At 50.0% G+C, this 25,807-nt stretch overlaps 9 protein-coding genes and 1 non-coding gene across 10 annotated transcripts; 5 read left to right on the top strand and 5 right to left on the bottom strand.

Annotated features, from left to right (window-relative positions):
* The first annotated feature begins 408 nt into the window (after positions 1-408).
* BO88DRAFT_462025 (WD40 repeat domain-containing protein) lies at positions 409-5,651 on the top strand. The gene is made up of 4 exons (XM_025711205.1): positions 409-537; positions 588-1,025; positions 1,130-1,622; positions 1,679-5,651. Exons 1-4 carry the CDS (start codon positions 529-531, stop codon positions 5,446-5,448), a joined length of 4,710 nt encoding a protein of 1,569 aa, XP_025563365.1. The 5' UTR covers positions 409-528; the 3' UTR covers positions 5,449-5,651.
* A 505-nt stretch (positions 5,652-6,156) lies between these two features.
* Positions 6,157-8,384, top strand: BO88DRAFT_36183 (uncharacterized protein). Its single transcript, XM_025703893.1, has 4 exons — positions 6,157-6,197; positions 6,253-7,022; positions 7,086-7,360; positions 7,413-8,384. Exons 2-4 carry the CDS (start codon positions 6,505-6,507, stop codon positions 8,081-8,083), a joined length of 1,464 nt encoding a protein of 487 aa, XP_025563364.1. The 5' UTR covers positions 6,157-6,197; positions 6,253-6,504; the 3' UTR covers positions 8,084-8,384.
* A 358-nt stretch (positions 8,385-8,742) lies between these two features.
* BO88DRAFT_425251 (YbhB/YbcL family Raf kinase inhibitor-like protein) lies at positions 8,743-9,386 on the top strand (the record flags this gene model as incomplete). The annotated part of the gene is made up of 2 exons (XM_025708814.1): positions 8,743-8,887; positions 8,941-9,386. 2 exons carry the CDS (start codon positions 8,743-8,745, stop codon positions 9,384-9,386), a joined length of 591 nt encoding a protein of 196 aa, XP_025563363.1.
* Positions 9,387-10,146: 760 nt separating this feature from the next.
* Positions 10,147-11,590, top strand: BO88DRAFT_387741 (alpha/beta fold hydrolase). The gene is made up of 4 exons (XM_025704829.1): positions 10,147-10,697; positions 10,766-10,872; positions 10,931-11,031; positions 11,088-11,590. Exons 1-4 carry the CDS (start codon positions 10,369-10,371, stop codon positions 11,541-11,543), a joined length of 993 nt encoding a protein of 330 aa, XP_025563362.1. The 5' UTR covers positions 10,147-10,368; the 3' UTR covers positions 11,544-11,590.
* Positions 11,591-11,601: 11 nt separating this feature from the next.
* Positions 11,602-13,052, bottom strand: BO88DRAFT_425249 (kinase-like protein; the record flags this gene model as incomplete). Its single annotated transcript, XM_025708813.1, has 3 exons — positions 11,602-12,377; positions 12,437-12,840; positions 12,943-13,052. The coding sequence occupies 3 exons, from the start codon at positions 13,050-13,052 to the stop codon at positions 11,602-11,604; spliced, it is 1,290 nt and encodes a 429-aa protein (XP_025563361.1).
* Positions 13,053-13,451: 399 nt separating this feature from the next.
* BO88DRAFT_404575 (EthD domain-containing protein) lies at positions 13,452-14,066 on the bottom strand. The gene has a single exon (XM_025706661.1). The coding sequence runs from the start codon at positions 13,995-13,997 to the stop codon at positions 13,605-13,607; it is 393 nt and encodes a 130-aa protein (XP_025563360.1). The 5' UTR covers positions 13,998-14,066; the 3' UTR covers positions 13,452-13,604.
* Positions 14,067-14,497: 431 nt separating this feature from the next.
* BO88DRAFT_339526 (uncharacterized protein) lies at positions 14,498-15,559 on the bottom strand (the record flags this gene model as incomplete). Its single annotated transcript, XM_025703035.1, has 1 exon — positions 14,498-15,559. A coding segment is annotated over one exon (1,062 nt), but the record flags the coding sequence as incomplete, so codon positions are not given.
* A 3,014-nt stretch (positions 15,560-18,573) lies between these two features.
* On the bottom strand, positions 18,574-20,129 carry BO88DRAFT_339688 (MFS transporter; the record flags this gene model as incomplete). Its single annotated transcript, XM_025703039.1, has 2 exons — positions 18,574-19,788; positions 19,848-20,129. 2 exons carry the CDS (start codon positions 20,127-20,129, stop codon positions 18,574-18,576), a joined length of 1,497 nt encoding a protein of 498 aa, XP_025563358.1.
* Positions 20,130-21,788: 1,659 nt separating this feature from the next.
* On the top strand, positions 21,789-21,879 carry BO88DRAFT_t143. Its single transcript has one exon. It is a non-coding gene; the product is annotated as a tRNA-Pro (tRNA).
* Positions 21,880-22,221: 342 nt separating this feature from the next.
* Positions 22,222-24,248, bottom strand: BO88DRAFT_443573 (efflux pump antibiotic resistance protein). Its single transcript, XM_025710037.1, has 5 exons — positions 23,876-24,248; positions 23,730-23,827; positions 23,326-23,673; positions 23,132-23,272; positions 22,222-23,077 (listed from the first exon to the last, which is right to left on the bottom strand). Exons 1-5 carry the CDS (start codon positions 24,131-24,133, stop codon positions 22,234-22,236), a joined length of 1,689 nt encoding a protein of 562 aa, XP_025563357.1. The 5' UTR covers positions 24,134-24,248; the 3' UTR covers positions 22,222-22,233.
* Positions 24,249-25,807: the final 1,559 nt, after the last annotated feature.

Raw genomic sequence — 25,807 nt, 5'->3', positions numbered from 1 at the left:
GGATTTCACCAATTCTGAGACCACCTCTTCTCTCCACAACTCACCTTGTGGACACTGGCTAACAGTATGTTGCGGACACGCTGATTTCCATGGCAAAAAGTCGCAAACCCGACGGGATTATGGCACCGATGACCATAGAACACCTCCCCATAAGTCGATTGAAACAAAGCATCCACATTGGCTCGACAGAAATCAATAACACCAGTGATAAGCCAAGAGTCAATCAACGAATTATACACTGCGCAGTGTGTCGCACTGCATCCTATAGCCGCTCAGTCTGCATGAGTGCGATAGCACGGTGGGCAGCGCTTAACCGAGACATACGACTGGCTCGCGCAACGGGTATCCATTCGCTGTGCAGAATCTCAAAATAGACCAATGCAGGGAGTCGTAAGCGAGCAGTTCCCAGTGAGGGGCACTGATGATGGAAGATTTGGAATTTATATCACCTACCAGCACCTGGCACCCCTGCTTCTTGATGGTTTAGACGTCGAGAAAGTATTGTAACGATATTGGTATGCTTTTGTAATGGATAAGGTTAGCCTTGCAGCATGAAAATCTGGAAAGCAGACGCTGAAAAGAAACAGTCGAGAGGGCATGGCTCTACGGCGGAGAGTTATGGCTGGTTCAGGAGGTCGTTCGGCAGGCTCCGTATCGATCGAAGAATCAATGTTGCTCAAAGGCATACTGCTCTTAGTGACAAGCCCTTACCTGAGAGTGAAGACTTTAAAGGACCTCTAGGTCTTCAACTGCTTCGCACCGTTTCAGAACCGCTCGTCGACTTTATCTTTATCCACGGCCTCGGAGGAGGGTCTAGGAAAACATGGTCCAAATCACCAGACCCCTACCATTATTGGCCCAAAGAATGGTTATCCCAAGACCCAGAATTTAACAGCGTGCGTATCTACAGCTTTGGATATAAAGCTGATTGGGCCGAAAAAACGGCCAGTATTCTGAACATCCATGACTTTGCGCTGTCCTTGTTAGGAGAAATCAAATGCAATCCAGACATTCGTCGAAGTAATGTGAGACATGCACCTACCTCTATACCTACTTCCAACTGATGAACCAAAGACAAAATTGGTACTTGTTGCACATAGTATGGGCGGGCTGGTTGCGAAAAAGGTAGAGCATTCCATGTCCAGTTCCGTCCGTTTCTGGGCTCACCATCCCACATGCATATATTCTCGCTCGAGAGGACCCTACTCTGAAGGAGATTGCAGCGCGAATACATACATTATACTTTCTCGCCACGCCTCACCGGGGCTCCGATCTTGCAACGACTCTCGCAAATGTCCTTAGGGTGTCCTTTGGGCCCAAGCCGTTTGTTCTAGAGCTAGAACGAAACTCCGACTCAATCCAGTCTATAAATGACAGTTTTCGACATGTTGCGGATTACTTGCACATATGGTCCTTCTACGAGACTCTTCCGTGCAGTTTCAAGTTGACAAGCGCTATTATTGTTGACAAAACCTCAGCCACTCTAGGCTACTCAAAGGAGCGATGCTCACTTCTGAATGCGGACCATAGGGGCGTGTGCAAATTTGACAGTCCTGCAGACCCAAATTATAAGACAGTTCGGAATGCTTTTGTCACTACCATCGATTCCATTGTTTCTCAGGGTCAGTGGCTTCCGCCGTCATACATGCCGAGGTTATTCTTACCATTACTATCATAGATTCCGAGGATGCGAAGGCGGCCTTGGAGAAGCTGTCCAAATTGACCGGCATCAGTGATGCTCCAAATAATGACCGTTTGGCGCTGGACGAGCTGCGGACTACCGGAACCTGTGAATGGCTGACAATGAGGAAGCAATATGCTTCGTGGAAATTGGGAGACTCCGATCGGGCCATCTTCTGGCTCACGGGTAATGCTGGCTCTGGGAAATCAGTCATTTCGAGCTCTATAATCGACGACTGTGTTCAGAGCAATCTCCCATGCAGTTATTTCTTCTTTAAGCATGGCGATCGAGACAACTCTACAATTACTAAGTGTCTTTTATCACTTGCCTTTCAATTGTGTCAAATGGATAAGAAGATCCTAGGGCAACTTACCAAGGTCTCACCCGATTCTAGCACGTGGGAGCAATTGGACGAGCGAACATTGTGGCGTGAGATCTTCATGGAGTTTATCTTCAAGGAGCTGAAGCCTACTTCACGCTACTGGGTCATCGATGCTCTCGACGAGTGTCTCAAACCCTATCTCCTTGTTTCTTTACTTACAGAATGTCCTCCGTGGTTGCGAATTTTTGTTACGAGTCGCAACGGGCTGAAAATGTCTCGATGCCATCCATCTCATTATCACACCATTGGGGAATACACTTTACAGCCCCAGGATACGATAGATGATTTGAGGACATTTGTCAACTCGAGGTTTCAGTACCTACCCATCGCAGCTGATGACGATCAGGGAAGCTTTCAAGCCAAAATCCTGGATCTGGCTAATGGGTCCTTTCTATGGTTATCTCTCGTAATTCGGGAGCTCGAGACCACATTCTCCGAAGAAAGCGCAGAAAAAGTTATCAGTGAAACGCCTATGGAGATGCACAATGTCTACACGCGAATATTACAAAACATACCGGCCCAGAGCCATGATTTGGTTCGGTCCATCTTTACCTGGACGTCGCTAGCGATGAGGCCACTTTCCGTAGAAGAGTTGAAGCATGCCATTAAGATCGACACCGGTGAAACAGTTCACAGATTGGAAGATGCTATCAACACCAATTGTGGACAACTCATTAGAGTTGGCCGAGGAAATGAAGTTCAATGTGTTCACCAAACTGCTCGAGCATTTTTGTTGGAGCAGGAAGAAATTTCATCCTTTGTCATACACAGGCCTACAAGCCAATTGCGGATCGCAGAGCTCTGCCTAAAGGCATTAAGCAACTTCATCGACAATGCGCCCGGCAGACGAGGATCGGACGCACGTTCTCTGCCAATCACTGCAGAGAGCAACATCGCTGACTATGCCGCAATATACTTTTCTGACCATCTGAATGATTGCGCTATAGGAGACCCCAGCATATGGGATTCACTCCTGAAGTTTATGGAGTGTACTGCATTGCCCTGGATTCAGTACCTCGCTGAGACAAGGAGACTACAGTATGTCACGCACACCGGCAGGAACATGGCCTCATATTTGGCATACAACAGTGAAAAGATGCCTATATCAAGCGAAAAAAAGAAGCAGCTACGGAAGTGGATACACGATTTGCTGAGAGTGAATGCCAAGTTTCGGGTAGCCTTGGACACTTGCCCTTCAGCGATCCATACAGTCATTCCATCACTCTGCCCCCCGGAGTCAATCATATCGAGGCAATACACTTTGCGACCTCGTGGCATCATCCTCAAAGGCCTTGAAGATGATGGCTGGAGTGAATGCATGTCTCGAATTGATTATGGTAGCTCACGGACGACTGCAATCGCCCATGGGAATTCTCACTTTGCTGTTTCCTTGTCCGATGGAAGTATCACTCTTTATCTTTGGGAATCACTGGAAACGAAGGCCATTTTTACTCACGAAGAGCGAGTGACATTACTTAAATTTAGTGATGATGACCAGTACTTGGCCTCCAGTGGCCGGCGCAAAATCAAAGTCTGGGATTTGCAGACATTAAGACAAGTGCGAACTTATGATGTCTCGCACCAACCTCTAACCGTCACATTTCATGAAAATAGCAGTGTTTTAGTGGCCGCTACTCGAGGAAATTACATAACTTCTTGGACCCTTGAAGACGAAAAAAGCTCGGGAGACACACTTCCATGGACCCAGCGTTTTCAAGAAGTAACAGGACAGACCAAACCAACTCAGCCTCCAGCAATGGCTCTCTTGTCCAATGGTGGCTCTTATCTTGCAGTCAGCTACAAAGGCCGACCGGTATATGTGTTTGAGATGACGACATCGTCTCTCGTTCAAGCCTGTTACAGAAACAGTAATATGGCCATAGAATACACTGTCGATGGCATGGTATTCAACCGAAATCACAATCTCCTGGTAGTCTCGTATGGCGATGGAGAGCTTGTGGTCTATGACCTGTATACCGCTGAGTTATGCTACCGCAGACAGAATGTCTATGCTCATACTCTCGCCTGTTCTCCAGATGGTCGTAACCTTGTCACTGGCAGCTCTAGTGGCACTTTGAGTATTTATGAATTCACCGGGGCCCAAGGGACAAGCCTAGCTCTCATACATCGAATCAATTCGTCTGAAGATGGTATCCGCGGGATTTCATTCAGTGCCGACAGCCTGCGGTTCGCTGATATCCGTGGTTCTCAGTGCCGAGTATGGGGACCAGAAATAATGATTGGGGGAGAGCACGAAGATCATAGTGAAAGCGACTTCAGTCAAGCAAGGACCCTGGAGACTACTTCAAATCATGTGGAACGAGCCGCGGACGTTCAAATAACAGCAATCTGCCCGCACCCAGATGGAAGGTACCTATTCTGTGGAAAGGAAGATGGATCCGTCATGTGCTTCGACGGACAAACTGTGCAACCGAAAGAAGTTTGTCGGCACGCTCTGGGTATTAGGATAAGCTGCATGGGCTACTGCAAAAGTGCCGGGCTGCTTGTCACAGCAGACGAATCCAGTCGCATCCTTGTGTCCAAAATAGAGCCCAGCTCGGATGGGGATGAGCTGATTACTACTGTGAGCGAAATACGATCTGAAGAGCCTGTTTTGGATCTGCTGTTCAACGCCAGCGGAACGAAGGTGCTGATTGAGGGAAGACACTGGGTCAAGGTGTGGACGTTGTCTGAAAACAAGGTTGACTTTCGTCTCCGTCTAGATGACTTTAGCCATGACCACGAAATTCTTCAGCACCCTCAGCATCCAGATTCGTTCTTGGTTTTAGGTGCCGGTCAAGCCTATATGTACATGTGGGACCGTTTTGAAGAGACGACGGGTGAAAAGTGTCTGGAGAAAAAGCCACCCAACGATGATAGAAATGACTGCATAGCTCCACGGCTTGACACCTTGAATCAATTCAGAAGGCCAATGAGTGCTGGGCAATACATTGCTACGATCGGCGAAAAGTATGCATCCAAGAAGGACCCGCATCCCAAGCTGAGGGTTTGGGAGGCAACTGAAATTCACCCGGACAACAAATGGCCTAATGAATATCCTTTACCAGACTTCGAGCATATATCCAGCAAAATATATCAGATTATCGGTGTCTCTGGGGGCCTAATTCTGTTCGTGGATAGCGACTTCTGGGTTTGTACTGTTGATCTGGCTCAATGGAAAACCAACAGACAAGGCGCATGGCGGCATTTCTTACTTCTATCGGAGTGGAAAGGAAACAGCGCAAAATTCCTTATTGAGTATCTACCCTGTACCCGCGAGTTCATGGTAGTACAGAGGCATAACGTGCTTGTTATTAAGCGCGGGCTCGATGTTGCGGTGCCGCTGAAATGGCCTGCAGCACTTTGTAGCGTTACCTCGGAATAAAACAGACGAACCAGAACTCGAGATAAAAGCTTGAAAAGCAGTATCCTGCTACCCTGCACTTGATGATACGGAATTATGGCCACGAACACTGTGAGACTACGTGGCTTTCATCTGTTTTCCAGCTGTCGGCTAGTCTTCTGGATCACCCGTCATCCGTGCTTCACATCCCATAGGCCTGAAAGGAGGATGGCTTTCTTGGCTCATTTGCCTGCATTGCTTCGCTTCTAGTCAAAGATAGCAATAATAAGGCCGACATAAATTTCCGGATGATAATTGGCCATACCTCCCTGTCAGGGCACAGGGCTGACATGCCGGCTCCGATCCCGATTCCGCCTCCGGCCATGAGTCCGACCCCGGTTCCTCCGACAGCAATGCTGATTGGCCCGGTCGAGGTCGGTTCTTTCTTTATTGCCATCTGTTGTTGGTACTTTCTCTGAATCCTTGTTCTGCTACTCTCGAAGGATCAATCAGTAACAGTCTTATAATTTGTTGGTTCCCTTCACAGATGGACAAACTCGACTTCTCTCACCATCCCTTTGATGGTGGTTTGAGGCGGCATTCCGTTGTCTTCACTGAAGTGAGATGCACCGACAACATCGGAGGCGACATGCCTGCGCCAGATGCATTCAATTAAAGGTTAAATGTGTGCCGACCCGAGATTCGGCCCGAGGTACACCGAGTTGCGAACGTTGTATGCGGCTCTCCCAGCCTTGTACCGCCCCAGAGACTCACGGGACTGGCAATTACAGGTCGGCCTCATCACATTGTTAGGGGGCTATCCGAGGCTGACGCTCTGTTGAATAGTAGGAAAAGCCGCATTGACACCCTGCAGGAGCAAGTGGACAGTTTAGTCACTCAGGTGGCATTAATGAAGGTACTTGCTCCAATTCTCGGCAATGGACCAACCTATTGAATCTCCCTTACCAGAGAAGTAGTGATGACAACCTACCTTTTCGAACACCAAAACATAGATCACACCTCAGCGAAGATGATTCACATTATAGCAATCATCATGGGTTACCTGCTAGAAACTCATCATCAGAAACGGATGCAGAAATGGACTTTATCTCTCGTGGGCTTTTCACATTCCTGGAATGTGAAGAGCTACTGGCAAAGTTTCGCTCGCATAAGATGCCCATGTTTCCCTTCGTCATAATTTCCACTCAGCTGGGTGTTCCGTCACTTCGGCAGCAATTTCCCTTTCTCCTGTTGTGCATCGTGACCGCCTGCCTGGAGCACAAACCATCGTTACAACATAGGATGGAACAAGAAGTCAGGAGGTCCATCGCCACTCGCTTAATAGTCAACTTGGAGAGGAGCTTGGATCTGCTCTTAGGAATTTTGGTCCACGTTGCCTGGAGTTATTATCACTGGCCTATCTTTAATTCTCAGTCTTCTATGTTTCTGCAAATGGCGGTCATGGTTGTTGGGGATCTAGGATTGGACAAAGGAGACTTAAATATGCAGGCTTCTCCGTTTAACAGCCAGATTGCTAACCAGGTAGAGATTGATAGCGATTGCTGGACCTCGGCGGCACAGCGGGCTCTTCTCGGATGTTATTATCTTTGTTCGAGGTGAGTTAACAGGACTCCCCTTCTTTCGGAATTAGAAGCTTACATTTATGATATCCATAACAGATCACTGTTCTTTCGAGGACAGCTAGCCATGAAGTATACTGAATGGATCAAACGGTGCACTGAGATGCTTGCACTAAAGGCAGAATACCCTACCGATGTAGTGCTCGGGGTTTATATCAAGGAGTGTACACGCTGCCGGACTGATTGGTCGCCTGTTGGGAAGCATTCCTCGGGGGTAGATGAGACCATGGCCTGGCGGAAGCTATCTGATTCCCTCGCACTGCAACAAAAGCATACAGAGGAACTTCTCCGTAACCAAAATCTGTGGGACAACTGTGAGTTATTCCCAAGAATATAGTGCTGTGTCAGGTACTAATATTCACCCAGGGGCTGTGCGCCTAGAGCTTAGTGCAACATCAATACTAGTCCTTGGACGGCACCACTGCATTCCCTACTGTGATCTACAGCAGCTTCAAGCATTATCCTCGTCAGCATACAACACTATCAACATATTTCTCGCAATACCTTCACCAGCGCTGGTTCACCTGCCCGCTTCATCATACAATATACTTTGGTACAGCCTTCTGCTTCTTTCCAAGCTTCACTTGCTATTTCATGCGCAGTTCGACATCCCTGGAATCAGAAGACATGATATACAGGGCATTGGACTTGCCCTGATGAAGAAACTGGAAGGTAATTTGCGAGAAGATGACGCTTTGATGAACTGCAAAACAGTGTTGAGAAGCATGTTGGCTTGGCTGGAAAATACCACATGTGAGCAGCAGCAAGGACAGGTTGATCTCTCGATACAGGGATTGGGATATGAGCACGAGAATTCTCAGCTGTATCATCTTAGTCCCAGTTCTTTGCGGGGACACGCAAACAAAGTGACTGGTAGCCAGTGGGCTATACGTGGACCCCGTTCTCTGACTGCATCGCATGAATCACCTTCAGTGTACTCAGGAGGTGAAAGAGGAGATCGGGAGACGGCTTTGTGGGAGAATATGTTGGATGAATTCGACTGGCACGAGGACCCACCCGGCTTCGTTAGTAAGTGACAATATGGCGGCCGGTCCAGATTTAATGTAACTATAAGTAGAGAAAACTACAGGTACACACTATCTTCGATTGATAAGATACGAGTCAAGAGCTCCACAGCTAACCATTGGTTCAGGAGCGGCACAGATGATCGGCAGTGTCCCCTGCACAGTGCACACAGCGGCAGTGGGACATGTCGCCCCTGCTCGAGCCAAACAATCGCTCTTTGAGGATGATCCGGTTCTATTAAGATAATATGATGATTATCTAGTACTTTGTGTATATGATGAACCGAGCGCTCGCGAGGGTAATTTTCTATGTATAAATCTGCGCCAAGGTGCCTTTGTCACTTGATCGGATATCCTCCTTGTTTCACAGCCAGATGTTGAGCAATAATTTCACGTGAAGCACTTGAAGGAGATGATTTCCGTAACGGCCACATGATATCCGACGTTTCACGGATTTAACCCTGGAATGGCAGCGGGACGACGGGGATTCTGCACAAACTGGGGCCGCTGCCGATCCACTCGCCAACCCGATCCAGCAGCATCCGCCGATGTATGACGAAGCCTTCGGCGGACGGAGCTGATCTTAACCTCCGTTCCTGAACATTATATAGACATGGAACGAGCCGTCGGAACTGTGTTCCTGGCCAGACCTCTTGCGTTTTACATCCACCATGCGTTATCTCACCCTTCTATCCGCCCTCGCCGCCGCCGCGCTGGCCCAGACGCCCCCGGGCAGCTCCCCATCCACCAACAAGAACTTTGGTGTCGCCTTTCCCAATGCCACCGTAACCCCTGGTACCTGGGTGAGCCCAGATGGTACATACTCCGCCCCTTATACGGTGTAAACTCTGAACTAACTCCGAGCGAAGATGTCACCAGCCAGCCGGCCATCTATGTCACCGAAAACTTGAACAAGGATGCCACCTACATGGTCGTGATGCTCGACCTCAACATCCCTGATTCGGATGTCACCACCGCCGCTTACTACGACACTCTTGTCCCTGGACTGGCTGTCAACACCACCACTCGTCTGCACTGGTGGGGTGGCAACTACACTATCCAGAACGGACGTTTCGTTAACTCCAGTGATGCTATCTCCGAGTATACGGCTCCTCGTCCCCGCGACAGCACCAACCACACCTACACGCTGTATCTGTTTGATCAGCCCGAGGGATATGTGCCTTTCGAAGAGGCAGCGAACGGGACTTATTACTCGCAGACTGCTTTTGCGCGGTTCAACTTCACTCTGGAGCCGATTTTGAAGGCGGTTGGGGGGCCGGTTGCGGCGAATTACTTTTTGAGTGATGAGATCTAGACTGTTACATAGCCTAGACTGGTCATATCTATGCTTTGCGGTCAGCTCTTTGTGTACTAGTGTATCATACCCGTGATTGAATCTTTACTATGCAGAAGTGTATAAGGCTCAGTAACAGCCAAAAGGCACGAAGATGGGTGCAATGTAACCATTACCTGATCCGCTAGGCATGAAAGAGATCTTTAATTGTTGACGAAACGAAATGAGATGAGCCCTAATCGTGATCAATATATGGGAATATTCTTGTACTTGCGACACGCTTGAAACTGGATCAACGACGACATGAGAACTGAGTCCCACACTACCTACCTGAAGTGGTTCTATCAAGTGAAGCTTATTGATGATGCGCATTCTTGGCTCCAAGACTCAGATATCCTGTCTTCTATTGAATGGTTGAGCGGTTAGCTCCAATGCACGACTGGCGAATTTACGCTTAAAATGCACTAGGAGCGGGTTCCGAAAGGTGTCAACACAGGGTTGAACAACTAGCTCAGACATGGAGTTATACTATGAATTGAAAATGAAGTCTGTTAAATTCTCCAGTATTGAGAAGGACAATGAATAGTTCATAGTTATGAGGTTAATAATATCCAACCTGTTAGGTCAAGTTCACTAATCGAAAATGCAGACCCTCTATTGTGAGCCTCGGCAGAGTGGAGGCCACTAACTAACTAATCCATCCTTGGCAGCCAAAATAAATGCCCCTCCGTGAACCACCACCCATAATCATTTAGTTTAAACTCTACTACTACTTCTTTGATCATAAGGTGTCCCCAATTATCCCCATCTCACTAACTACCAACAAAGCCAAGGTCCACCGTGATAGGGTGGTTCGTCAATCCCACTGCTTACGCTGACACTCAACAAGCATCCAACAAGGCTGAAAGCTACCCCTCCAAACCCCCATCCATATATTTACCCCAATCTCACCCTACTCCCCCCCCCTTCAAGTGCAACCGTCAAACATCTCCCAGGAAACAAAATGGCATCCATCGTCTACCCCAACCTAGCCAAAAAGGCCACTCTCTCGGACGGCACCACCTACGGCTACGTCCACGTCCCCGCCACGGACGGAAAACCCACCTTCCTCTTCCTCCACGGCTACCCTTCCACTAGCTATGACTGGCGACACCAAATCGCATTCTTGCAGAAGAGCGGATACGGTGTAATTGCACCTGATTTGTTGGGCTATGGCGATACCGACAAGCCGACGGATCTGAAAGCGTATCGTATGAAGGTGATGAGCCAGCAGGTGGTTGAGATTCTGGATCGCGAGAATGTCGCTCGGGCGGTGTTGGTCGCACATGATTGGTATGATACCTGTCCTATAATCTCATATAAGTATGTCAATTGCATGAATATATACTAAAAGGGTTAAGGGGCGTCGGTCTCGCCTCCCGCGTGGCTTATTACTATCCCCAGCGGTTCTACGGTTTCGTGAGCATTGCGGTCGCGTATAATGCCCCTGGGCCGAAGTTCGATCTTGGTATGCATCCTATCTATTACCCATATGACTATCGAGGATAAGATTCTGACAGCGGTAGACGGTCTCCTCAAACACACCGAATCCCTCTTCGGATACCCCGTCTTCGGGTACTGGCTTTGGCATAACACTGACGAAGCAGCTGATGAAATGGCGGCTCATGTACATCTATCCCCCCACTCCTATTGATTCTGAACTATATACTAATAAATAAACAGCCCGAATCCGCTTTCAACCTCATCTACCCGCAAGACCCTGCGATGTGGAAAACCGACCTCGCGCCCATCGGCAAAGCAGCCGAATGGGTCCGGTCTGGCAAAACCACGCCTCTCCCGTCCTGGCTCACCCAGGAAGACTACGATATCCATCATCGTATCTTCTCGGAGGGTGGATACGCCGGTCCGCTATCGTGGTATAAGGCCGCGATTCGCGGCATCAATACCGAAGATGAAGCGGGTATTGAGGGTGGAGTGGGAAAATGTGCCGTGAAGAATCTGTATATTGCTGCTAAGCAGGACTATGTTTGTCGGATGGAGGTGGGGTCGCATATGACGACTACGAATGTGGTGGATTCGAGGATCGAGGTGGTGGATGCGGGTCATTGGGTACAGTTGGAGAAGCCGGATGTTGTGAATGAGTTGTTGGTTGGGTTTGCGGAGGAGGTTACGAAGTAATTAATTACATGACTATTCCAAATCCAAGGTACATAGGGAATCTTAGCGATGAGCTTCATCATCTGCTCTTTTGAGCATGCAAGCTGCGCTCGTAATCAGGCATCACCCACTTGGATACCCATTCCGAGTGCAGCACCTCTTCAATCGTTAATCTCTCTTCCGGCTTGAATCTCAACATCCCCCGCATCAGCTCTAAAATAGCAGCAGTCTCATCATCATCAAAATCCCCTACTCCACCCTGCCGTCGATGCTCCCTCACTCCCTGCTCAAATGCCAGGTCCAACACAGGCCATACCTCGCGGCCCTCCACTGGACGCCCATCTTCGTTTAAGAAGTAGCTCCTCTCTACCCAAGCACTAAACCACGCCTGCGGCATGGGCCCAAGAACATCAATTTGCTGAGACGTGACTTCATCCTCTGGCGCCTCAGTGCTGAAAATAGCCTTCATGCCTAGAATCTCCCACACAGCAGTAGCTAAACTCCAAACATCCGCAGGGTACGACAGAGGCGCCTGGGGCTCAAACAGGGCCTCTGGCGGGTAGTAAGGCACAGGGGTGTGGCAATACTCTCCAGAGCGAGGGGATGAGATCGGGGAAATCGCCTCGCCGAAATCTCCCAGAAGAACCTGGGCGTCTTGCAAGGTGAATTCCTCGGCTTTTTTTCCGAGGTAAAGAGGTAACACTGCTTTCGGTGGAACATGGGGTGGAAGTGAGCCTCCATCGCGCTGTGTGATTGACACCGTCTCAGGCTTCCCATATTGTTCGTAGAATGCCTCAGTAGAGAGACCGTCGAAGCTTGCTGGTAGCTTCACTAAGATATTGCGAAGATGGATATCTTGTTTTTATCAGCATTTGCTTGAATAAGTGGAACTAAGGGATTGACACTGAGCTTACCTCCGTGAACATAGCCTTGTGAGTGCATATATGCGACAGCTAGTACAAGACCCCCCGATAACGCACGCGCAACTTCAAGAGGGAAAAGACGGCTGAAAGAGACTTCTCTGAGGTTGCATCGTGCGGGTGTCGTCGTATAGCATGGATGCGTCCCGTTGGGATCAGTCACCTCGAATTCATCTAACGGTACTGGGATGGAGTCGCGGCCCGCGCGAACAGACGGTGGCACTGAAGTGGGCGCCGAAAGAGCCCGCAAAATCTTGGTTTCATGCGGAAGGGAATTTGCTATGCCTACTTTGACAGCGACGTAGTGTTCCAGGTGGGTGTCGCGGGCGAGCCAAACGGTCGAGTATCCCCCGTACCCGAGCTTGTCGACGATGCGATATCGGCACGTAGTAAATCCCCTATCATGACGGGATGGTAGCCGCCGGGTCTATATTTCTCGAGAGACTCGGCCCCGTCGACCCAATTGTACTTGGAGTATGACTCGCTTGATGAGTTGTCACTGCCTGACGTCGTGGAATAGTGGGCGCGAGACTTTGAGTTGAATTGATGTCTTGGATAAGTATTGAGAAGTGGGTGACACCGTGAGGTTAAGGGCTGAAGCACTCTGCATGATGAGAGAAAGGCTGGACAGACCGACTTAATGCCCTGGGTGTTGAAGCTGGCCACTGCGGAGAGAGCTATTCCTGGTTCTGGCTGGTGCAAATCGTATTTGGGGAGTTGGTATTTGAGGTGGGGATTTGTTGTGTAGGATGCGGTGTTGCGCGTGAAAGAAATGGGTATAGAGTGTTTGACGCGTAGGGGAGGCCATTGTGAGGTTTTTGGTATTACTCGAGAGATGCGTAGCATTGATAACGCGTCGTGATGGCTGGTGAGGGGTGGTATTGAAGTGGTTGTCTGTTGTTGTTATGTATGGAGCAGTGATGCGGCAGATCTACCAGGGGTCGTCGATCCCTGTGTCACCTGTCACTCCGTGGACATAGAATGGTCATTCAGTAGGTAATAGTAGATGTGATAGGCGATAAATCTTCTACTAGGATATGCAAGTCTCACATATACTCTTATAACATCCAATTGATCTGCCTCGATTCTTCAAAGCGCAAAACTAACCCCACATCATCCCCCCCTCTGTAGGGTAGATCATCATCAACATCAACCACTGAAATCACCTCTTCGTCTCCCTCACCTCTCCCAACACCACAATCCCCAGCTTCCCCCGATCCGACCATCCATGCTCATCCTCCTGAATTGCTCTTGCAATCTCCGGCTCGCGCACTTTCGCCTGAAACCGCTCGAACGCAGCCTCGTCATCGAAAGTCAATTCCGCTATCGAGTCGAATGAGAAATCACTCTGCTGTCCGAGTAGCACGGTGGTAGGATATGTCCCCTCTGAAGATGGAGTAGTAGGACGATCAATATAGCTTCGTCGATGGGAGAGGGGAAAATCAGGACCCGTAAGACGCTTGACTAGCTCGATGTGCGCTTCTAGACGGGATTTGAATGTTGAGGGGGAGGTTTCTGGGAGGCGAGTGGCCTTGAGGAGGATCTTGAATGGCATTTTGATTTCCTTGCTGTGTTTCTTGGCTTAAATGTTTGAACTGGTTTTGGTTCTTGGTTTGGGGTGTGAAACTGGGTTGGTGACGGGGGGATTGATGGGTTGATGGGTCGGTGGGTGGGGATCACCCCTTCTCCATGTAAGGGGGTTGGATGACGATTCGTTGCTTGGCGGATTTGTTACATTCTACGCTGACTACATAGCTGGATAACAGTATATATACAAGTATGAAATTTCCTGTCTAAAGGTACTGCAGTTAATGCACCTAAAGTTTTCCAAAGTATAGGTCACAGTTGGACAATAAGGTAAGCAAGTGAGTGTAAGAAAGGATAAGCAAGATTTGCAAATGAATGTAAGAAGGTAATATAGCAAGCGAGTGTGTGAAGCATCGTACAGAAACAAGAGAGTGTGGAGGCATCGTGCAGAAAAGGAAGGAGGACGAGTCAAAGATTGGCAGCAAAGCTCAGCTCATGCTCGGGGTTGATAAATTAGTAGCAGCCCTGCTAATAAGCAGGAGTTGCCTTGGGCATGACCATCATGGTGGACGGGGTATAGGCAAGAACTCCTGGTGTGCGAGAAGGCGTCGCCGCACTAGAGGCGCAGGAACTAGATGTCTGGCTGGATGACCACAGCGCATTATCTGCCACACCACCATACCAAATTTGCCACACAGGCTTGTTGCAGGCGTTATCGTTGTACTGGAATAGCCAGCTATTTTCACTGTCCGTACTAGTAGGCGTGTAGTAGTACTCAGCCGGCTCAGAAGACAGCCCAAGAGCTTGGTTGACTGTTGATGCGATGCGCGAGATTTGAGACGCGTACTCTGCGCCTTGTCCGGTGGCGGCAACAGGCGTGCCAATGTAGAGCTGAGTGCCAGGGTCGGGGTACGCGGCGGAGCCCGTGAGCTGTGGCAGCTTGAGGTTCACATCGCTCGTCAGGTAGCTGATGATGTTGGTCTGGAATGCCTGCTCGTTGAAGGCGACAGTGCCGTTCTGGCTCGACACGAATCCGGGGGATTCCCACAGGTGCGCCTCGTACACAGCGTACTTGGAGACAGCGTAGAGAACAGTGCATCCGCGAACATTGGCCTGGGAAAGGCTGCTTGTACCGCTGCCAAAAACGACGGATGTAGATGTAGTTATGCCGCTAGTGCTCTTAGCAAGGGGCTGTGCGGTCTGCATCTGGGCGGACATCCAGGTGAGAAAGCTGGAGGCCCTTTGAGTCAGCCCTCTGCTGAATAGGCCGGACCGTCTGAATGACGTGCTCGAGGTATCAATCGTGTCAGTTGACAGGCATTCAGTGCATTGCGGGCTGCACAGCTCCGAGACAGCCGCGCTTGAGCTGGCAGCTGGAGAAGCGGAGGATGAAGTGGCAGGCGAGGTAGTGGTAGCTGAGCCATCATCAGAGTTACCAGAATCATCTCCGGTATCGTCGCCAGAGTCGTCGCCAGAGTCATTTCCGGTGTCGTCTCCAGTGTCATCACCAGAGTCGTCGCCAGTGTCATCGCCAGTGTCATCGCCAGTGTCATCGCCAGTGTCATCGCCAGTGTCATCGCCAGTGTCATCACCAGATTCGTTGCCAGAGTCATCACCGGTATCATCACCGGAGTCATCTCCAGTATCGTCTCCAGATTCGTTGCCAGAGTCATCTCCAGTATCGTCTCCAGTATCGTCTCCAGTATCGTCTCCAGTATCGTCTCCAGTATCGTCTCCAGTATCGTCTCCAGTATCGTCTCCAGTATCATCTCCAGTATCGTCTCCGGTATCGTCGCCGGTATCGTCGCCAGTGTCATCGCCAGTGTCATCGCCAGTGTCATCGCCAGTGTCATCGCCAGTGTCATCGCCAGTGTCATCGCCAGTGTCATCGCCAGTGTCATCACCAGAGCCGTCGCCAGAGTCTTCGCCAGATTCGTCACCAGTATCATCACCAGTGTCATCCCCAGAGTCATCTCCGGTATCATCACCAGTATCGTCTCCGGTATCATCACCAGTATCATCTCCGGCATCATCTCCAGAGTCGTCGCCCGAATCATCACCAGTGTCTTCGCCTGAATCGTCGCCGGAGTCATCACCGGTATCATCTCCGTCATCATCTCCGTCATCCCCAGTATCATCGCCAGTATCCTCTCCGTCATCCCCATCATCGCCCGAACCATCATCAGTCGGCTGGGCAGCTTCAGAGCTAACCGGGGTAGCACTTGTAGAAGTTGCAACGCCGGAAGAAATGACTGGCTTAGAGGATGACACGGTATGAGATGAAGTCTCGACGGCACTGCTACTAGTTATGTGCGCAGATCCCGAGGTTGTGGTGTGGGATGCGGTGTGGGATGCAGAGGGCGATGCAGAATGAGATTCAGGAGTGGAGGTCGGGTGCTCAGACCCTGTGCTTGTGTGATGGTGTGCAGCACTGGAGGACAATTGATGAGATTCAGTGCTCGTCGTATGCGTGTGAGTGCCGCTAGCAGACGACCCTGGGCTTGTGGTATGACTGTGAGTAGAAGTGCCTGCCGCAGACCCCTCCGAGACTGTCTGTGTTGATGTCCCTGGAGTTGGGGTTTGCACAAACTGGCCTCCCGATGCAGAGGTCTCATGAGCCGCGCTACTCGAGGTGCTGTGGCTCTCAGGTGTCTTGGTGCTCGTAGTGTGAGTAGGTGTGGCCTTGGTCGATGTTGAGGTACTGTGACTCTCGGGTGTCTTGGTGCTCGTAGTGTGAGTAGGTGTGGCCTTGGTCGATGTTGAGGTACTGTGGCTCTCGGGTGTCTTGGTGCTGGTCGTATGCGTAGGAGTGGCCTTCGTCGAAGTCGAGGTACTTTTATCCTCAGGTGTCTTGGTGCTGGTCGTATGAGTAGATGTAGCCTTTGTCGAAGTCGAGGTGCTATGTACCTCAGGTGTCTTGGTACTCGTTGAAGAAGTATCCTTGGTCGAGGTTGAGGTACTGTGAGACTCGGGCGTCTTGGTACTTGTTGTGTGAGTAGACGTATCCTTGGTCGAGGTCGAAGTAGAAGTCTTGGATTTTGTGCTCGTCGTGTGAGTAGCTGTGTCCTTGGTCGAGGTAGAACTCTTTGTCTTGGACTTTGTGCTCGTCTTACTCGACTTCTTGCTTGTCTTGCTTGTCTTGCTTGTCTTGCTGGACTTCTTGCTTGTCTTCTTTTTCTTCTTTCTAGCAACCAGCCGAGGGTGCTCGTCTTCATCCACCTCATGCTCAATGGCGGCAGAATCCGACTCAGCCAGCCAAGCTCCTGCTACCGGAGCAGGAGTGATACTAGGGTGAGAGGCTACCACATCGGTAGTGGGTAGATCAGCTCCCCAGGAGCTGGAAACCAGGCTGCCGGCCCACAGGGCCAGCAACAGCGTCCTCCTAAGTGTCGCAGGCATTTTCTGTGTTCACGATGCTTGGAAGACGGAAGTGGAATTGGTAGGTGAAGGCAATCTTATATGATCGCCCTGGTAGCATAGCCGCATAGGAATCAGCCGTGGCATCTTGAAACAGCTTTTTCTAGGGTCTTCGGCCCCATGTGGTGAATCTCTAGCTCATTAGTGACCGATAGATCTAAAGACTGATTTGGAGAGACTATCGAACCCAATGAGTGGTGGCCAACAGTGGGTCAACGGTCCTTCATATGGGGCGAAAATTGTTGCTCATTTGGGCTTGATAGTGTTGGGTCGGACAAACTGGCTGCAATTGACATCTCTCATTCGAAATGGCTAGATTTTATGTGTTTGTCATGCTTCGTTGCCCGGTGCTCGATATCTACAGGTATCCTGTCTTGCATGGTGGTACAGACGTGGAGCAGTGTATCTTCAAGGCTGGGAAACCCGTGGTATCAGCGATTGTAAATCACAAAGCAACCAAGGCAGAATGGGATTTGAGCTAACGAACTAATTGTGTAGCGAATGCGGCTGTAGTATGGGACATTTCATCCAGAGACTAACAAGACTCATGGGACATCTCCAGCTAACTCAGATTGTTCATTGCCCCTGGCGATCATTATTGAGCTAAGAGGATTTGGCCCCATGGCCCCAAATTGTGCTGGAAAGATCAGGTGTTTGCTTCCTGTTTGCTTACTGTTTGCCTGGGGATAACATTTCCAACCAGCCTTAAAATCGCCCCCACGTCAGCGACAAACACTGCCACACTAGCATTGACCAGACATCATCTTTCCCCTTCTACCCTCTTCTTCCATACATCTTCCATCTACCAATAGATACTTTGAACATCGGGGATACCAAGTGGATACCCGAAACTTCGGCGTTAGTGGCCTTCACTAAGGTGTCCCTCTCTCCTGAGCTCGACAAGCGAAGAGCCTGGGAGTTTCGAAGAAATGATTACCCGGCGTGCTCAGCCTGACAGCGCTACTACTTGTGATACACAGAGCCGGTTTAACCGGTGTTGGCTTTCGAGTTTTAGACCTGGCCTTCCATCTGAATGTATGACAGGACTAGTATGCTTGTGTCAGCCCCCGACGCTCATGCAACATGCAACATGCTACATCGTACTAGCTAATCAAAGAAGTGCCTTTGTGTTAGATTAGATGATATCTCTCAATGGCTAACATAATCCCCCTAGAGACGACTTCCTGTCAATGTCGCTGTCTGCGCCAGTCATAACCCCAAATCCAGACCACTACCATCGCTGGCACGCACACAAAACACATGAATCCAATTACAGTGAAGGCCCATCCATTACCGATGGCGTCAATCATAGGAAGGATTGCAGCTGCTGCTCCAGCTCCGAGCCAGCATCGTGTGAGATTCATGGCAGCTGTTGCCATCGCCGGGCTCTCGGGGTAGATATCAACCATCAACGCACTCAAGGTATTCATTACTGCTGCAGAAGTATACCCGATGAGAAGAAGTAGAATGAGTGGGCCTGCAAGATTGGTCTCGTAGTGCAAAACCCAGCCATACGCAATCATGCTCAATGCTTCCCCGATTGCCTGCGGCAAGACGACTTCAGCACGGGGGCGTTCGATGGCGAATTTGTCCAAGTCAGGTCGGTGATTGCTGGAAATATCAATGCCTTGGCTGTGTGCGTGCCGTCGATAGTTCCAGTCCGTTATTTTTCCTTGTGTATATGCAGCAATCAGATTGCCCACGCCAAGGGGAAGATAGCACAGACCGATCTGCACCTCGTTGAAGCCGTATATGCGGCTGAACTGCGAGGTGATGGTACCTGTGACAGCAAAATAGCCTGCGATAGCCACACCATTTCCCAGAAGAATCAGAAAAACGTCTTTGTGGAAAATAATGGTGAGAGCCTTGAGCGGGTTGGGGAAACCAAGATGAATGCCCGCCGAGGAATGAGCCTCGGCCCGTTGACGTCGAGAACAGAGCTGAAGCCCCGACAAGTTCCATATGGGGGGAGATCGCGAGCCATTTCCGACAACCTTACGGGCAGTTTCGGGAAGGAAAAGCACTAGCACGATAAAGAAAGCACCTGCAAGGATTGCCAGCAACCAGAATATGAAGGGCCAGCCTAGGAACTGCGTCAAAAGCCCGCCGATTATAGGCCCTACCGATGGGCCAATGATGAAGCCGGCCGACACATATCCAATGTACTTGCCGCGCTCGGCGGTAGTGACGACGTCAGCAACAATAGCATTAGCGAGCGCAATAGTGCTGCTACCGCCAGCACTCTGGAGACATCTCAGAATGAGCAGCGCGGCGTAGTTGCGCTGCAAAGCGAGCCCGATGTTGGCGGCGATATATGCGATGAAGCAAAGGATATAAGCTGGCCGCCGCCCTGCATTGTCAGCAAGCCCACCAAAAAAAGTGGGCGCGAGACCTTGGAAGATCTATGTTATCGTGTTAAGCACTTCCTTTCATCCTTTAAATACTGTATGTATTCACCTACCATATATGTTGACAAGGTAAGGTTTATCAAGGTGTCGCTCACGTGGAACTGGTCGGCAATAGTGTCAGTTGCGGGCAAGTAGATGTTTGCCGACAAGGAGGAGAAAACACTGGCCACTGAAGCTATCAGGACAATCAATGCTCTTGTTCGACGAGAGAAGGTCGAGTAAACCTCAGTTTCACCGGGAGCTGGAGCCGGATCTTCTACTGGTGACTCAGTATCCGACGGCATCCTTTCTGCTTTGGTATCCGGGCCATCACAGTATTCCTCTTTGGGCTTCATGGTGACCATGATATGTACTCTATGTTGCACCGAAATAATCCACCAGGCTAGAACTCAACCACTGCGAGATCGGGTGAAACAGACAAACCAGCAGCGTGATGCACTCTTATGAATGAGCAGACGTGTTGGAGGGTTCTGATTTACGCCTGCAGCTAATCATTCCAGGACAAGGCTGATCGGTAACTGCATGGTCGATCACCTTATCAGGTCTCGGACCTTGTCGGTCCAATAGTGCACGCCTGTTCCCAAGCTACCACGGGCAATCGTGCATAGTTAATGCTGCTTGTCCTCGAACGTAGAAAGCATCAGTCCAGTGGAGAGATGACAGAAGATCCCATAAGGGCTACTTGATCTATCTGTCAATGTCAGTATCATATCAAGAGGTGTCGGCTTTTCAGCTATGCTTTCGGTCGCTGAATCTCCTACCTCGATTCTTATCAGGTGTTATGCAAGGTGTGTATCCCTGCGATACCTGCAGCCTGCCGGTTCATTTACTCCCACCAGCCCCTTCCCACACAGGGTCTCTCAGGAGTTCTTCGTTCTCCCGGATTTCACATCTAACATGATTCAAAATATCCATGATCTTATCACTACACGCAGCTGACAATCTCAACACCTCTTCAGGGCCATGTCATCGAATACTTTTCCCAGCCCAGCCACGTCATCCTTCTCTACCAAGTGGACGGGCTACATCGGAAGCTTATTCCAAGTCAGCTGAGTCCCTTGTAGCGTTGCTGTGTTGAGCTGAGTAGGGTGTCATCCGATGGGCTGTTCTTGTTGGCCGGTACGGCGAGACCCCCATAAGCGTGCGGGACGGGAAACTCATGTCCGGAGATTTACGGTCAACCCGTTGCTTATATTTATTGGCACTAGAACCTGGGACTATTGATTGGCATCCTTACGGTGAGCTGCTCTTCTGTTTCTTTGGGTCAATTTATCTGCATCTGGACGATGGAGGAATTGGTCGTAAATGGATCTGTCCGATAGTAATGTCTAACCGGAGTAAATGTCGCGGAGTCATATAATCTATATGTAATGAGAAAGGCGCGGAATGGGTAGCTAACATATTTATCATTATATATCCATGTAGTGCGTTGCACCCGCTAGAAGGTCGAGGTTCAATTACTAGGCTTGATGTGTTGAACGCGTATCCTGTAGACAAATGATATATTGCTAGCTACTCAGAGCAGACTGGGAAAACAAATCGACGTGTTCCAAGGACTTGTTCGGGAGATAGGTTGGTTGAAAGAGAAACATGTATTGCTTCTATCATGCTAGAGTGATAATTCTACTAAATATTAGTGCTAGTACCATCCCAACAAGAGCTCGGGCTCATGAGAAGAGTAGTACTAGTAGTTTGTAGCTTCAAGCATGTGTGGTGGACACTGACTAGCGAGTAAATATATTGGCTAGTATTTCAACTCCAATCCGTTCCAACCCATTTCCAGTAGATGGAGAAATCAAAATAAATCTCAACAGCAGTACTATAATCCTTCATTAGATAATACATCACCTCCAAGCTATTTGATCCGAAGATTCAGTTCCATCACATACTGCCATTCAACATCACCTCACGACCCCAGCTTCGGGACCCGCTCGACCACCCCTTCTCTTTTTTTTGGAACATATAGCAAAAGTTCCACGCAATTAATATATCAAGCCCGGGTGGTCTAGTGGTATGATTCTCGCTTAGGGATACAAACCCAAGCATATCTGCGAGAGGTCCCGCGTTCGATCCGCGGCTCGGGCCTTGAAACTTCTTTTTGATTTTTTTCCCTTCCCTCATGTCCTTCCCTTTCCCACGTGCATGTATATCGATCGGTCAGTAATAAGATGAGTGAATGAATGCTTTGCTTGTGTTTATTATGAATCAATATTTCGTGTCTGTTGCTGGCTGTATTTACTTGTTAATCAATTTCTTGCTAGTCGCGCCCGTGAACAGATTCAGCAACGATTCGGCGAGCGATATCTGGTAGTTGCAATAATGGTCAATTGAAATGTTCTACTACGTACGTCATTTCTACCAGCACGCCTCATCAAACGCGAGGAGAAACTCTAAAAATGTCCCCGATCTACACCAGATGGTTGTGGCATTACACGACGCTCACGCCCGCTCTACCGCAGCAGGCCACTGCGCACCAGTCGCCGCCGCCTGTCCCGTCAATTCCAGCGCATCAGCATCAGTTCCATCCGCAGCGCGATCTTCCTCGTTCCAACCCTCGCGATCGTCCTTCACCATCCGCACAAAGCAGACATCCAGCAGTAATGCCACTGCGCTAATTCCTACCCCAAAATACAAAGCAGCCCGGTAACCCATTATCCGACCGGAGTGTTTCGCGATCTGGTCCTCGATCGTAGCGGCAAAGCCGAGACCGAGACTAACGCCGTAGAGGTTCAACGCGCCGATCAGCGAGCCTGCAATGCCTTGCTGGTGCCGACGGACGGAGTTGCTGGCGATGATTTGCGCGGCGGTGTAGACGAAGTCTGGACAGAAGGAGAAGAGTACGATGGAGGGGAAGACTTGCGCCCAGTAGGTTTGGTGTACTGGGACGGTGGCCATGAGTACGTTGGAGATCAGGATGGTTATGGTGCCGATGGCCAGGATCCATTGCGCTGCGAATCGAGGGACGAGCCATGCTGCAAGGGAGGCTGCGCCTGTGGCACAGATTACGAAGGGGGTCCAGCCGACGGCGAAGTGCAGGGGGGACCAGTGCCAGACGTCTTGGAGCCAGAGGACTTGGTACCAGATTAAGGTGCCGACAGCCATGTAGTTGAGGAGGACGACGAGGAGTAGTGTGAGGATTGAGGGGGCTTTGAAGATCTCAAGAGGCATGATAGGGTATTCAGTACCGCTTTTCTCCCAGAGGAGGAAGGCCCCGAAGAGGATGACGGAGGTGATTAGGAGGGCGATTTCGTAGGGAGTGGACCATCCCACGCTAGGTGCTTGACTGTGGTAGAGTATTAGTATGTATATGTCTCCTCTCGAGCGGATTTCGGCTTACTTCCAGACAAAGTTGAACAGGATCAGGGAACTTGTTCCCAGTGCAGATCCTATCCAATCGATCTTTCCGTGTCTGTCGAGGAGAGCTTCTCGTGAACTCAATGCCCACAAGGGCACAAATGTGGCAATGCCAATGGCAGCTCTATGATTCGGCCGCGTTATTTATAACCCACCTAACAGGGTGCTGCCACTTACATGAAGACAAAGAACCATTTCCATTCCGTACCCTCTATGAAAGCGCCTAGGAACAGCGCCCCGAAGTAGCCCCCGGTTGGTGCCGATGCCGCGAAGAAGCCCAAACTGAGATTGCGCATGCGTCCTGGAGGATTGGTGCTTGCAATCATAGCTACTGCATTAGGCATGATGAAGGCACCACCTAGGCCTGCGAGCGCCCGCATGGCAACGAATGCATAGAAGTTATCGCAAAAAGCGCTGATCAATGTGCAAAGACTAAGCCATGCTCCGCCCGCCAGCAGAAGCTCTCGATGGCCGTAGACGTCGCCCAATCGCCCGCTCATGAGAACGAAGGTCCCTTGGGTCATTCTATACAGAGTTAGTGTGAGCAAGATGATCCTCCTGTTGCTCCAGCTGCTACTAACGCATAACTTGCGCCAACCCATGTGGCAGAGCTTTCCTGACCACCCAGAGACTCTCCTAGCAAGGTTCCACCCGCGATCCCAGCAAAACTCACAGTCATCTGGCAGCCCTTAGCATTGGGAGATTTATGAATGGATGGATACGATACCTGCACAAGGTTGGCCAGGAGCAGCAGCACGGTGATTACCAACCGACGGGATTGGGTGATTTGGACTGAAGGCGCCCGCTCAAAAACTGCCTGGCCGGTCGTGGGCGCCACGCTCTGCTGGAGAGGGCCATTGAGCGGGTCTTGAGTGTCATCTGCAGGAGTTTGGGGAATAGAATGAAGAGGTGACGGGACTGCTGGATGCGACAACGACGGCGCAGGAGCCGTAACCTCGTAGTGAAGGGCCTGCACTAAGGACATGGTGGTGGTTGATCAATTATCAATGAGGCCGATCTGGTGGGCGTTACCAGCCTGGAGGATGAGGTTGAAATAAATCCATCCGCATTATTAATTGCCTGTGTCAGGACCAGGATTGCATCCGGGTTTAGGCTGAGTGCGGAGAATGCCGAAGCAACACAAAGAGGGGCATGGATGAGCTATCAACTTCATCATTGAGTCACTCATCAGCATAGGGAAGATTAACCAGATAGGGTTATGATAGCCGCCGGAGACCTGGTTCCCGAGCCTTTGTTATCTTGGCTTTCCCACTCTTTGCAATGCCGGACACGTTGCAGCTGGGGATTGAGCATCGAATGCGACTCCCGATGCATGACCAGAAGAGTTTTCCGGAGTGCAGGGGTATGGTCTGCAAGATAGCTCGTGTGCACCAGCACATGCATCAAAGGGAAAGGTTCTAGACCCGAAAAGTTTACAGTGGAAGTTTAATCCCGGATTTAGCGTGATTTCTCAGTACCGATAAAGAGGTGAAAAGGCTTTCAATCGACTGCATACATCGTACTTCCTCTTTGCGGCATGGCCTCCCCGGGGACATGTATGACTCGGTCACTAACATCATGCAGTATGCACCAAGAATGGTAAAAGTGATTCGCATGATAAGTGCCGGAGTGACAGGTAAGTGTTGTTGAATACCTGCTGAAGTGAACCACAAAACCAATAGTAAGTAGAGGAAAGACTACGCTGCTCCTCTGCAAGCACGGTTTGATCTAGTTCAGTCGTCATCTTCTGTCATGCAGCTCGATTTTCTCTCGGTGTGCTTGAATGCAGCTTTCCCCATGACTCTCAAGTTAGTCCATTTTGAGCGATATAATACATATTTTAGGTGTTATGACATGTAACAACTGACGTCTAACAACAAGGCACCGGAGAGATATTGACATGAATCTTCTGTATATGCCTGCATTTCGTCTCGTCGTATGCTCAGGATGAGCTATGCTGGATAAGGAAGGTCAATGTGTGGCTTTGTGATGATTCCTGCGTCGTTTCGTACGATGCAGTAAATGGCGACATAATCTTATCATTCCCACCCCCCCCCTCTTTTGACTAGTGTATTGCCCATTTATTTTTGACAGGCACTAGGCAGCATGTGTTCTCGGAACAGTGCTAGCACTTCGGGACAACCAAGCCATGAGGCATACCAATCAGGCGTACGTCCATGACCATCGCTGGCTTTAATGTCCGCCCCGGCTGCGAGTAGGACTTTGGCAACGCTTCCATGACCATGCTGGGCAGCGCAAGACAGAGGCGTTCGATCCCCACTCCTTAGGTGATCGGGATTTGCACCTTTCAGCAAAAAGTAATTCGTCATATCCTCTAATCCCATATTAGCAGCCTCAACCATAGCGTCCGCAAAGTGGCGCTTCACCCTAGGATCATATTCAACTAGCATCTCGACTATTGATTGGTGGTTACGCCAGGCCGCACACACCAGGGGCGGACTATCCCATGTCTCGAGTCCAATCATCGGGTCCGCACCGTGGTCGAGCAGTAAGCGGGTAATTTCAACATCTCCTGCCCGTGTGGCATTAATGAGGGCTGTCTCAAGCTGTTGGCGACGTATGTAGTTGACAGGTGCACCATTGCGGAGCAACATCTTCATCATATCGACCTGTCCGCTACGTGCAGCGGCGCACAATG

The sequence above is a fragment of the Aspergillus vadensis genome, assembly GCF_003184925.1.
Source record: "Aspergillus vadensis CBS 113365 unplaced genomic scaffold BO88scaffold_10, whole genome shotgun sequence".
Taxonomy (NCBI): Eukaryota; Fungi; Ascomycota; class Eurotiomycetes; order Eurotiales; family Aspergillaceae; genus Aspergillus; species Aspergillus vadensis.
This window is presented reverse-complemented; position numbering and strand designations above follow the sequence as displayed.